This window comes from Tinamus guttatus, unplaced genomic scaffold (genome assembly GCF_059628265.1).
Source record: "Tinamus guttatus ecotype Peru unplaced genomic scaffold, ASM5962826v1 Tinamus_guttatus_pri_ptg000386l, whole genome shotgun sequence".
NCBI lineage: Eukaryota > Metazoa > Chordata > Aves > Tinamiformes > Tinamidae > Tinamus > Tinamus guttatus.
This window is the reverse complement of record NW_028288920.1, coordinates 579902-593052: the sequence shown is the minus strand read 5'-3', so window position 1 is coordinate 593052 and position 13151 is coordinate 579902. Positions and strand designations below refer to the sequence as shown.

General features: G+C 51.4%; 1 protein-coding gene across 4 annotated transcripts in view; it reads left to right on the top strand.

Annotated features, from left to right (window-relative positions):
* Positions 1-13151, top strand: part of OTOF (otoferlin) — a 73538-nt gene that overhangs the window by 51198 nt on the left and 9189 nt on the right. The window contains exons 21-34 of one of the 4 annotated variants that reach the window (XM_088530724.1): positions 657-773; positions 1549-1701; positions 2285-2474; positions 2831-2955; positions 3557-3691; positions 4177-4338; positions 4964-5083; positions 6058-6219; positions 6512-6674; positions 7938-8008; positions 9174-9203; positions 9914-10048; positions 10807-10873; positions 12888-13012. In XM_088530724.1, coding sequence (XP_088386850.1) covers positions 657-773; positions 1549-1701; positions 2285-2474; positions 2831-2955; positions 3557-3691; positions 4177-4338; positions 4964-5083; positions 6058-6219; positions 6512-6674; positions 7938-8008; positions 9174-9203; positions 9914-10048; positions 10807-10873; positions 12888-13012 — 1755 coding nt within the window. Of the gene's footprint in view, positions 1-656; positions 774-1548; positions 1702-2284; positions 2475-2830; positions 2956-3556; positions 3692-4176; positions 4339-4963; positions 5084-6057; positions 6220-6511; positions 6675-7883; positions 8009-9173; positions 9204-9913; positions 10049-10806; positions 10874-12857; positions 13013-13151 lie in introns of all 4 variants that reach the window. The other 3 variants (XM_088530723.1, XM_088530722.1, XM_088530721.1) reach the window with 3 other exon arrangements.

Below are 13151 nucleotides of genomic sequence, written 5' to 3'. Positions count from 1 at the left end.
AGTGGGGAACAACCTTGGTTCTTAGGGGTATCAGTTTCTAGTGTCTGTGGATTGATAGTTTAAGGTTTGTTTCTAAAGTGGGGGAACTCAAGAGCATTTCCTGTGCAAGATGACATGGGTCCACATCACTGCTTCTCCTCCATCACACTCTGCTTTGCATTGCAAAAAAATCTAGGAGTGCAGACAAGGAGCTGCTTTACTGTTAAGGAGTTCAGGAGATGGGGCAGCAGGAATTTAGGGGACCCTGCAGAGCCCAGCTGCTCCAGGGGTAGATATGGCCCAGATATCTGGAACTGATTGCCCAGCTCCTTGAAAAGGAAAGGCAGAAAGATCAGGTGGCTTGTCCAGATGGAACAGCCCAGGAAGAGCAGTTCATCAGCCAGCTGCATACATCAGAGTGATGAATTTAACCTGTGGAAACCCCTGTGTCCCCTATTCTGAACTGCCAGGGGCTGATTTACAGAGGAGTCAGAGAAAGGAGAGAGATTATCCTTAATACAAGGCTTGAAGACACCCCAAAACGCCATAAGCACAACAGACACCTCTGTGTCCTGCGGCACGTCCTACTGGGACAGAAATCCCTGCACCGTGCCAAGGGCCCTTCTTGCATCCTGCACAGGGTAACAAATGTGTCCTGGGCTCCCTTTCAATCACAGGAGAACATGGGGCAGCAAGCTGCGACTCTGAGGTCGCAGGTGAAGAAGAACACCATGAAAGACAAGCTGAAGCTGGTGCAAAACTTCCTGCAGAAGCTGCGGTTTTTGGCTGATGAGGTGAGTTGTCTTCAGCAAGAACAGTACTGTCAGCTGGGTCATCTCATAAACACAGCTCCTTGGGTGGACACAGCACCTAGGATGGGTGGAGGCCTCTTCATAAAGCCTGCAGGCTTTACCCCAGAGCTCTCCAAAGAGCTACTTATTTCCTTTTACTTGGCAAAGATCAGAGATGGCCATATGCTGCTCACTTTAACACTGTGTGGACAATTCATCTTTCTGATGGCTCATCCCCTGGGGAATCCCATGGCCTTGCTGTGGCTCAAGGCAGGAAAAAGCGTCCTTTAGCTCAGCTGCAAGAGGACGCAGCTCTGCTGCTATCTGGGAAGGGTTCTTTAACTTAGATGAATGCTGACCCAACCTGGAAGGCATGGGGCAGTTTGTAGACTGACTATGCAAAGATGACAGATGGAAAAAACACTCTGATCTACTTCAAAACAGGGCCCTGCCTTGAGCCCTGGTCCAGTCTGGGAAGCTCCCTGCCCCACAAGTTAGGTCCCATCCAAACTGCTCCAGGGATGCCCTACCTATGTCTAACCCTGGCCTCACTTGGGGATCATAGAATCATAGAATGCTTAGGGTTGGAAGGGACCTCTAGAGATCATCTAGCCCAACCCCCCTGCACACGCAGGGTCACCTAAAGCACGTGGCACAGGACTGGACCTCCACAGGATGGGTTGGGACTAGCCTCTTTGGCTTGTGCTAACAGTGTACCAGGATGGACACCCCAAGAAAGGACTGAGATACTGACAGGTCTCTTTACTGGTATTCACAGCCCCAGCACACCATCCCCGACATCTTCATCTGGATGATGAGCAACAACAAACGCATCGCCTACGCCCGCATCCCTTCCAAGGACATCCTCTACTCCATTGTGGATGAGGAGATGGGCAAGGACTGCTCCAAAGTGAAGACCGTCTTCCTTAAGGTGCCTGTCCCTCTTCGGTGGGGAAGATGCAACCAGGAGGAAGGAGATAAGGAGATAGAGCGGAGACAGAGTGGGAGGATGGGGGATGGAGATGAGAGAGATGGGTACCAGATTTTGCTGATGATGGAGTGCTAGGAAAACCAGAATGATACTCTACCTGTGGTTGTGGTATTTTTTTGACAGAAAGTGTGAACCATTGGTCTTAGCAGTCTGGTAGGTGATAAACAGCTGGAAGGAGGAAGGAGACCCTGATCTCTCTCTAGGTGACTCTGCTTGAGCAAGAGGGGATTGGACCAGATGAGCTGCAAGAGGTTCCTTCCAATCTCAACCATTCTGTAACTCTGTAATGTCATACCCAGTCTGCTAGGAAGGGAGATACTGGCTTGAAAAGGAGGCCAACATGCAAAGGAGAATATGGTGCATGAGGTAGAGTAGTGGATATGATCCAAAATGACGAGAACCTCTGGGTTTAAGGAGCACTGGTACAAGCTGAGGCCCCAGAAGGTGGTGGCTTCTGGAATGCGGTCTGTTCAATCCGTAAGGCCTCTTTTATCTCTCTGTCAACTCTCTTCTCTGTGTCCAGCTACCCGGGAAGAGGGGCTTTGGCCCTGCGGGCTGGACAGTTCAAGCCAAGATGGAGATTTACTTGTGGCTGGGACTCAACAAGCAGCGCAAAGACTTCCTGAGTGGCTTGCCCTGTGGCTTTGAGGAGAAGAAGACAGCCAGAGGCCAAAACCTGCCATCCTTTCCGCCCATCAGCCTCCTTTACACCAGTAAGAGGGCAGGATGTGGAGAAGGCAGGAGGTTCAACACCACTTGTGCCAAGGGCTTCCAGGAACTAAGGGGGAAACACTTCCAGGTGTCCCAATCTGAGGTCTCACATCATCCCATGGGGAACTGGGTTGGGGGAAATGCCAGCCTTCCCTTTAGCCCATTCACAGCTGTCCTTTTGCACATCACGAGCAGGACTCTGGGGAAGTCCATAACCATTTATGGTCCATGTTTGGAGCTAATTTCCTTCACACATGCTGGCCCGGAGCAGAAACATGCCTCCGAAACGCACACCACCATGGCTAGGGTCCAGGGATGCAATTCCAAGCTGTCTCACCGCCCTCTCCCTCTGCCACAGAGAAGCAGGTGTTCCAGCTGCGAGCCCACATGTACCAGGCGAGGAGTTTGTTTGCTGCTGACAGCAGTGGCCTTTCGGATCCCTTTGCCAGAGTCTTCTTCATCACCCAGAGCCAATGCACTGAGGTAAACCCCTTTTCCTGACCGGGAGAACTCGGGAGTGTCTGGGATTGAATGTGATACTCGTCCCATAGGCTGTCCTTCCTTCTTCCCTGTCATGGGGCCTACTGACTACTGGTGAATCGTGGTCCTGAGGTGGGAAAGAGGCCATAGCCCTGGAGTTTGACTATCTCAAGCAATTTATGCTCAAAAGATCCCTTTTCCCAGCTGCAGGCAAGCCCAGCAGCCCCTTCACCACATGTCCCCATGTTTGCTTTGGCCTTCAGAGCAAACACCAGTCTGTGGCATGGTTCAGATGGGCCAGTTCGTGGTCTTTCACCAGAAGTCATTCCCATGGCTGCCCCTTTGCAGGGTACTGTTTTGCCCTGATTTTACAGAGGGAAGCAGATGCTTAAGCAGAGAAAATAAGAACATCAGAGCCAGGGACAAACTCTGGGAGATGCAAGCATTGTGGGTCAAGACCTTCAAAGCCAATTAGTTCCCAGCACTACAAATGTCCCCAGGCAGGAAAATTGAGATCAACGTCCTGTCTGCTCCCCTTGTTCACATCCTTAGGTCCTGGCTGGTAATCCTAGCTGGAGTGGTAAATCGTGTTCCGTTCTTCCAGGTTCTCAATGAAACCCTTTGCCCAACCTGGGATCAGCTGCTGGTCTTTGACAATGTGGAGTTATATGGAGAAGCTCATGAGATGCGGGATGACCCTCCCATAATCGTCATTGAGATCTATGACCAGGACACAGTGGTAAGACGAATCTCAGCGGAGGAAAGTGGTTCTGATTCAGGTGCTGAGAACACTCATGGAAAGGCAAATGAGGCAGATGTGAGGAGAAGCATTTCTCAGGACCTGTGGAAGGCATTTCCCCCATGTTTCCCAGAGCACAGAAGAAATGAGAAGCCTCTGCTGCTCGTTAGTCTCCAGGACCAAATTTATGGGTACCTCATGTTTGCACAGGGAAGTAGGAACTCATGTGAGGCTGAAGGCAAGGAGATATTACTCTGATCTCTTCCTCTAGAGGAGTGCTCCATCCTGGCCTCCTGGCTTCCCTAGCCCTGGGTCATGTTGACACGTTAGGAAGGGCCTTGCAGATGGAAAGCCACCAATGAAGCTGGTCCTATTCTGACTGTGCTAGAGAGCGCTGCGTGGATGACTGTGAAGAGCTTTTTTTGATCTCTTGACAGACAAGAAGCCCCATGCAACAAACCCAAGTGCTCTCCTTGTCTTTCCAGGGCAAAGCTGACTTCATGGGCCGCACCTTCGCCAAACCTGTGGTGAAGATGTCGGATGAACAGTACTGCCCACCGCGATTCCCTCCGCAGCTGGAGTACTACCAGATCTACCGGGGCAACTCCACAGCGGGTGACCTGCTGGCTGCCTTTGAGTTGCTGCAGGTACCAACTAGTCAAAACCACGGCCATGGGGGAAATAGATGGGGAAGGGGTGCGAGGAAAAGCCGTGCTTAATCCATGCTTATATTTCTTAGGTGCTGCAAAGAGTGGTTAGTTCATCCATCCTAGAAAAGCTAGGAGGGTTTAGCACGGCCCAGTGCGAGGGCAGCTCCTGCAGAGCTGTGCTGGTCGAGGTGGTGTGCAGTGAGCTCCAGAAAACCTGCCCAAGCATTGCACCAGCACACGATCACTGCAGCACCACTGCGAGACATGAGACGTGAATCAGAGTCTTAGTTCTCTCTGAGACATGAAAGGAAGGTCTCAGATAAAAGGGATGGGGATTGACACCAGCATCACAAGAGCACGGGCAAATTCTTGCTTGTAGTCTCCTGGGGTATCAGAACTAAGCCCTTCCTCTTTCCTGGCTCCTTTCCCATATATTGAAACCCTCTAGTTCTTATAAATTGTATGGTCCACAGGGGAAGGTCATATATTCCATGTGTCTTTGACAAGGAGTTCAGTGTGGGATTATTCTCCTTCTATAGGTGCCCATCTCTTTCCACTGACTAAGCAGACCAGCAGATGCCTGGATCTGAGCAGATCCTAATCTATGACGAATCTCTTCCAGATTGGACCCGGGGGTAAATCAGACCTTCCGCCTATCGACGGACCCACTGACATCGACCGGGGACCCATCCTGCCGGTGCCACTGGGGATTCGTCCGGTGCTGAGTAAATACAGAGTGGAGGTAATTGAATTGAATTGCTTTGGCAGGAGCATCGTGGGGCACCAGACTAATGCTCAGCAGCCAGAGGGTTATGCAGCAAAGGGTGCTCTGTTGTCATGGCCTCACCAGAGCACGTTAGGAGGGCTACCGCTGTTGTGCAAGGATGATGTACGGCAGAAAAGACTCCGTCAATGGGTATTTGAAGCCAGGAGGCTTTAAGGCTCCAATGACAACTTAGACACCTACTGTCAGATGTTTGCATTGAAAGGACCTGGCTGCACTAGCTGCTCAAGGAGCCAGGCTGCAGCAGCCCTACAGAAAAAGCAAGAGACTGGGCGACTACCTGTGCATCTGTGGGTACCATAGCACGTATTGGATCTGCAGTAGAGGGCACGTGGGTTGAAATTCAGGGATCGTAGCTTCCTATCTTGATGACATTTATATCTGATAAATAAACACTATTTCTCTGATACACAGGGGGAATATGCCTATAGGGGAACAGAAAAAAAAATGCACTTCAGGGTTTTTTTTTTATTATTATAGTGCTAACCTATGACAAAAGGATCCCAAGAAGGGAGAGGCAAGGATGCGGTTATTTTGCTAGTGATACTTAAATCATCTCTCAAAGCAATGCCAGTGATGAATCAACAGTCACGACGGATGAGCTAAACTGGTCCTGATATATGGATTCTCAGGGTAGAAAAGGGCTAGGAGAAGAGTGTTGAGGGCCTCAGAAAGGACCTCTTACGCTGCTGCAGATCAGTCATGGGGTGGATTCATGGGGTGTCAGTGAGAGACCATGTTGTACTCCTGGGCTGCATGGAGAAGGAAGAGAAGCTTCAGGACTCCATTGCTCCTGGGTGATCGTGTGTGCAGGGAGGGATTCCTGCCAGGAGATGAGAACCACCAACTTCTTTGACTCCAGTAATGAGGTCTGGCACCAATGCGGGGCAGCTCTTCTCACGTTCGTGCTTTTCCTCCTCCTGCTAACGTAGATCTTGTTCTGGGGACTCAGAGACCTGAAGAGAGTGAACCTGGCTCAGGTGGACCGGCCCCGCGTGGATATTGAGTGTGCTGGAAAGGGGGTCCAGTCAGCCCTAATCCAGAACTACAAGAAAAACCCCAACTTCAGCACTTTGGTCAAGTGGTTTGAAGTGGTGAGTGTTCCCTCTCTCCTCTGAGCCCTTGGCCAAAATCCAGGCTTTTCTGGAGCCCAAACTATGGCTGTTGGGCCCTTGCTTCAGTTTCCCCACAGTGATGAAGGAAGTGGCTCCAGCCTCTACTTTCCGACTGTCTTTCCTCGATGGCTCCCAGCTCTACTGGAATTACACAAGAGCACTTTCTACAACATGATCCCTGTTTTAGTCCCTTCTGGCCTTTTCAACCACCAAAATAGGCGTCCTGCAGCCTTCATCCAGCCCTTGATAACCAGCATTCCTTCGCTTCCAGGACCTCCCGGAGAATGAGCTGCTCCACCCGCCCCTCAACATCCGCGTGGTCGACTGCCGCGCTTTCGGGCGCTATACCCTGGTAGGGTCCCATGCGGTCAGCTCCCTCCGAAAGTTCATCTATCGTCCACCGGATAAGAAGGCCCAGCACTGGAATATGACAGGTACCAAGCCTGGGCCAAGGGGGACAGGCTGGTGTGGGTCATCAGTGGGGAACTGCACACAACTTGGGGGAGGTGGAAAAGAAGGAGATGGGTAGTGGGTTGTTAGCACTAAGGGACATTGTTTGCTTGATGGTTAAGCAAACTGCGATTCAGGACTCATATGAAGGGGTTGGGAAACCATGGAGCATGCAATAACTGCCTGGAGCATGTGATAACTGCCTGCTTTTCCTGATGCTTGCAAGACAAAAAAGGCTAAATCACCTCAAATATATCTGCATTTCTGTGTCTCTATAATCTCCAAATGTTCCTCAGTCTGGGAGGTGAATGTGCCCTGCTCTCTTCATAGTGCTGCTATTCCCTGGGTAAAGGGTAGAAAGCTGCAAACCCAATGGTGGTTAAGGCCTGCCGTGATCCATCCAGCAAACCAGCTCTTGGTTTGCTCAGGGATCTCACCCCAGTGGTGATGGGGAAGGTCTGAGCTCCCAGCAAGCTGGTGTACGAAGCAGTGAGCTCCACATTTGTCGCCTTGCATTCTAAGCCATGCACAGTTCATGTTTCAGCCACTGTGTGGTTGTTCCATTGCCTGATGCATCGGTATGTTGATGAAGCAGAGTCCACACTGGGGCCCAGGGTGATCCTACCTGCTGTGTGTGGCATTAGAGTCTCCATTCGAGCTGGTCATCTAGTCAGTACACAGCACTGAAGTCGGAAATAAACTACCCTAACTCTGGCTTAAACTCTGACGACTGCATTCAGATTTCCATTGACAATACAACACCTCCAGGAGAGACAGCTCAGGCTCCCACGGAGGAGATGTACCAAAACACTTGATGTAATCTGGAGGACTGGACTCACTGTCAGATCACTGCAGGCACTTTTGTGTCTAGGGGACAGGACTTGTGCTCTAGACTAGACTCAACCTTGATACCCAGTGATTATAAGGAGAACCTGGGATGGCCTGCTCGGATGGAGATTCCTCCCCTGTGGGCATTTATAGCAAGGGGAGATTAAATGTCATGAGCACAGCAGCAAGACCAGCAGTGTCCCTGGCAGTGACCGCTGTTTGAATCCCAACCAATGTGCTCATTTCCCTGCTTTTGTCCTTATCTGACCAACATCACTCCTGCCCGAAGCCTGCGGGATTTCCCTTGAGTTTCTGCTCTGCACTATCCCTTCTCTCTTCTCTTTTTCTCTCTGTCCTCTGCCCAGTTAAGCTGCTCAATGGCTACTTGGCAATGGCCAACAAAGGCTCTCGCCCCGCAGGGGAGATTGTTGTCAATATGGAACCCGAGGTTCCCATCAAGAAGATGGAGACGATGGTGAAGTTAGAAGCTGTGAGTACCCATGTGTCAGTGCGACTTTAGCTTCTCTTCCTTCATCTCAAATATCGCCTATCTCAAAAACTCCATTGCAAATAACCAAGGGCTTCCCCCTGAAGCAGAGGTCACCTGGTTCTGCTGAACATGGAATTGGGCTGATGCCTGGAATTAAAGGCCTTGGGGTTCATAGTGGGTTGTACAATTCAGTCACTTTCTGTCTTGGCTGAGCTAGTGCTTGCTGACCAGAGGGGGAAAAAAAAAAAAGTCCTAAGCTAAGGAAATCAGGTATTTCTGTGTTTGCACCCAAAGACAGATAAATAGGAATGGGCCCCCATGCGCATAGCCCTGCCGTTGTGCTGTTCTGTCTGAAGCACCGTTCCGTGAGCGGTGCAGACACAGGCAGCCCATCAGTGCTGCTCCACATGCACAGTTGAAGCAGTCCTGCCCCTTCAAAGCACCACACGGTATAAGCAGATTTCCCTGATACTTCTCCCTTCTTTACACTTCCGTTCTTTGAAAAGCCTATTTTGCAGTCTGCACATGGGCAATTTCTTGCACCACTAAATCTTCCATGGCCCGCCACAGGCACACTTACAGAAAGGCCCCAGCACGTGTGAACCAGCTCTGCACAGATGCACACGTGCATGCACACACAAACAGATGCACATACTTCCCAAATCCTTGCGGGATTTACACACGCAGTGTTCCTAGCAGGTGTCTGTTGTGTGTATTTGCATTCACAAGGGGTGCGTTCACACAGACGGGTTCAGGAGGATTCCTGGGGTACGTGTGCATGTGTGCAGAGCCTTGGCATGCGTGTGCTGCTCAGCCTCCTGCAATCTGCCACAAAAACTGCAAACCTCCCCAGCTAGACAAAAAGAAAAGCAGAGCGGTATCGTCCACACTGAAGGCCCAGGTACCTTTCCAGGCCCACGCTCCTGCTTGGGATCGGGGATCGTGGCTCTTCATTAGCAGAGGGCTCCCAAGAGGAGGTGGGTTCGGTGGGTCTCCACTGCACGCCCAGCTTCCCAGTAGGGCTCTCAATGGTCCCTGCATCCCTAGGGAGCTGCTTGTGCCTTCTCCCAGTGCAAGCGCCTTTGGACTCAGCTGCATTGGGCAGCGCGGTTGTCCCGCTAACCTGCTCTCCCCTCTCGCTGTTCCCTTCTGCCCCTGGCTGCAGAACTCAGACGCGGTGGTGAAGGTGGACGTGGTAAGTGATGGATCTGCTGTGCATCCCTCCTCCTACCCCCGCACTCCCCATCCCACCCTTCCGTGTGGCTTTCAGTGAACCACCCCCTGCCTTCCCTGTCCTGCTGGGCACGAATGGACCTGGGCTCATCCAGGACCTGGGCTCCACACAAGACCAAGGACCCTTCGTCCCAAGGCAGGGACAGCACAATGTTGTTTAGACTGTAGCTACAGCACTGATGTGGCCCCTGCAAGTTTGGAAATCCCTCTGGGTGAGCTCTGCACAGCATCGCTGCTCTGGGAGGATCAGCATCCCACGAGTGTGTGTGATAATTACTGCCACCACTGCTATCTGGTTGTGGTACCAGCTCCAAAAGGCTTCACGGTGACACTGAGAGGACTCAGGATACATTGCTGGGACAGGGAGGCCTGGTACCATGTAGGATTCATGCGCTTCAGCCTGGGAAATACCTGGGTGAAAGGGATGATGGACAAGCGAGGTCAGCTCAGGCTCAGGACTCTGGTGCTGTCTGGAGCCTTGGCCACGTTGCTTTGCTCCTCTGTGCCTCAGTTTCTCCAGTTTTCCTGCTGAAAGAGTACAGATGCTAACGATACAGCCCAGCCAGGAGGGTTCTGCTTTCCCAAGTCCTTCACCCATCTCCTTGGCGCTTTGAGGGACATCTCCCATCTGATCCTTCTTATGCTATGTTTTTGCTTCCTTTGTCCCTGCAGTCTGAGGAAGAGAAGGAGAAGAAGAAGAAGAAGAAGAAAGGAGGAGGAGGAGAGGAAGTAGAAGAGGAGGAGCCCGATGAGAGCATGCTGGACTGGTGGTCCAAGTATTTCGCTTCCATTGAGACCATGAAGGAGGTGGGTGCAGAGCAGTGGAGGGGGGTGTATGCAGAGGAACGTAGCAGGAGGCTGTTCCCTGCCCGCAAGGTCCAAGTGCACTGGGAGCCCATGCAAACACAGTCACGTCCTCCTGCTCCTTCCTGTCCCATCCCCTGCAGGACGCTCTCCCTCACACAGGGGAGTGCTCAGGGGTTGTACAGTGAGGGAAGGGGTGAGTCTCCTCTCTTTGGAGGCCTGATCCTCCTCTGTTACAAAGAAGAACCTTAAAACTAAAGGATCTTGGCACCACCAACATCCCTGACCTGGAGAACTCCTCCAGCCTCTTGGATAACCCATAGCCATCCTCGTTTGCCTTGGCTCTGTCCAGCTTCCTGGAGAGACACAAAATTCAAACAAACACAAGAGTCTCTCTATATGTTTAAAACTGTTTTTGATTTCTAATAGGACAGAGAGAGAAGGCTGTTCCTGCAGAGACCAGGGAAGCCTTGTGCCCGAGGTTGGGGCCATGCTGCTCTCCTTGATGACCTTGCCTGAAAGTCAACAAGGCTTCCGACAGAGCTGAGCAGAGTCGTACTGGATTGTACTGATTTTGTCCTGTTTATGTTCAGAACCTGGTTATTTAGCAGCATCAAGACTCTATGGAGCAACTTTCACTTCTCCGTTTCGGCTAGATCCCAGCTTCCTGCTAAAACAAGAGCTGGAGCTAGACCTTTTCGGGGAGCACAGGGACCCCAATGCTGTCACCTGCTCATTGCACATTTGCTTTCTCTTCCCAGCAACTCCGGCAGCAGGAAGCGGCCGCAGCAGAAGCGGAGGAGAAGGACGAAATGGAGATGGCAGAGGGTGAGCTGCTTGCAAGCAAGGGAGGGAGCGGGGCACCGAGAATAGGACCGCGATTCCTTTTGGTGCTTGGGCACCCAATTCGGAGCATGTGATTGCTCTTCTGCTCACTCAGATACTCCTGGTGTGCTGCGTATCCCCGGATAGGATCAATTTTGAGGAATGCAGACCTGGTGTGGAATGTGTTGGGCTGACATATTAGGATGGATATGCCAGATGACTCCCTTTCAGAGTGCGGTAGCCTCCAGCTCCGTGCTGGAAAGAGGGCTGTATGGAAGCAATGAGGTTAATGACTGGATTTGTATTATTGACTGAAGGCATCTTTGTGCAGTCAAAAGTTAATAGTGTCATCACCGTGGCCATGCATCTGCATTAGCTCCAAGGCTGTGTGTTCAAAATCTATTGCGAAAACCAAGGAATAGATACTTTGAAATCATCTTTACAGGGATCCCCTTCCCACCATGGCAGACACTTCATGGAGGGCTTCTTGTTTTGCCCCAGTTTTGCCAGGGAAACATCAAGGAGACAAAACACTCAGGATTCATTTAATCTGGCTGCTTTTATCTTCAGCACAGCACTCTTCTTTTTTGGTGTTCTAGAAGAAAACTGAAATTTTGGGGGAAAGTTCTCTCATCTGTTTTGGATATTGTCTTAAAATGAGATGAACTGTGCCCTAGGTGCATTTTTCTCTCAAGGAGTCGGGAGCAGTAGCTCACATGGAGCATTGCAGATGCCTTATGCTGGATGAGACAAATTTCACACTAAAAGTGATAGCTGCTGAGCACATCAGTGAGCTGGAAACTGCTGCGTAGAGGTGACCTCGTCTACTCTGCAGGCTCTCTGGCAGTCCCACCAGCATGACTGGAAAGTATTTCCCTATGGTTTTGATTGCCCAGCTCAGTCATGAAGACTGGGGTGCCTGAACATCCCCATGCAGCCCCAGACATGGGTTTGAAGCGATCACTTCTACTGTAGGGATTTATTTCATGTGATGGAGCAGCTCAGCCGTGGGGAAACGGGCAGCGGGAGAAGGTCCAGAGCCTTTGTGTGTGGGCTCAGCAAAGGGCCACCCTATGGACCGAGTGGGCAGTGGGGTGAGGAAGGGTAGCAGCAGAGAGCACTGAATTCCCAGCACTGTCCGGGACGATCTTGAAGGGATGATGAGGCCAGATCTTGAAGATGACTCTGAGCAGCTTCTGCCTGGCCTTGCCATCAGAGCAGAGCCCTTGGGGGGTGTCCCGTGTCCCTCCTTGTTCTCTGTCATCTGAGGATCCATTTCTCCTTTGCAGTCCTCTTCCCTCCTCCTTTTCTCTTCCACACCAAGGGTGTCTCCGTTGTCGCCTGTCTGTTGTCACCTGCATTGTGCTGCTCTCATGAAAGCTGGCAGGACAGAGGCAGCCAGGCCTGGGGACCCCACATGGGAGGAGAAGTGGTCAAGGTTGTCCATGCCCATCCAGGCAGCCTGTGCCCTTGATGTTGTTTGGTCCCTTCCTTTTTTCCAGCGCAGTCACTTTTAGCTTTGGGGTCACAGCGGAGACCAGGGTGAGATGGGGAAACGAGCCCTTCAAGGAAGACCAGGAAGCGTACGGAGCAACCAGCTGAGCAGGAAAGGTGGAAGAAAGAAAAGAATGCTGCTAGGGGCAGAATCAGACACTTCTCTGCTACTGAAGATAGACAGGGTGCTAGCTCGTGTTCTTAGCCCATGTTTCTTAGTCCTCCAAACGACTCCTGCTCGGGCCAGCTGTGGAAGCCCTTTATGCTGAGACCTCTGGGTTCCTGGAAGTGCTCTGACCTGAGCTAAGGAAAGATAGGACAGAGTTTAAAGGGTTTCTGTAGGGCTGGGATGGGAGTTGCAAGCAGTAGCAGCTGTCAGCTTTCATGCTCCTGTTTGAGTACCTGTGATCATGTCCGCCTTCCCTGTCCTCCTCTGCTCCTTCCCACCCGCACTTCCATCTCCTCCATCTCTGTCGCTTCCCCTTGGACTCAGAAATCAAACTTGATGACTCTCCCATGAAAGGCTCCAAGGGTCAGACGAAGAACAGGGAGAAGTCCAAGGCACCCAAAGACGACAAGAAGAAAAAGCAGCAGTCAGCCCCTGAGCTTCCTGAGAAGAAGAACAAGCAGAAGATCGATGAACTGAAGGTATGTGTGTTGGCAGGGGGAGGAGGAGGAGATTCTGTCTGCTTGACAGCAGACTGGAAGTCAGATCTCAGCAAGACGGATCAAACACAGCAAGGTGCACCTCAACGGTCTGAGGGTACCTAACCCTTGGTAAGATGTG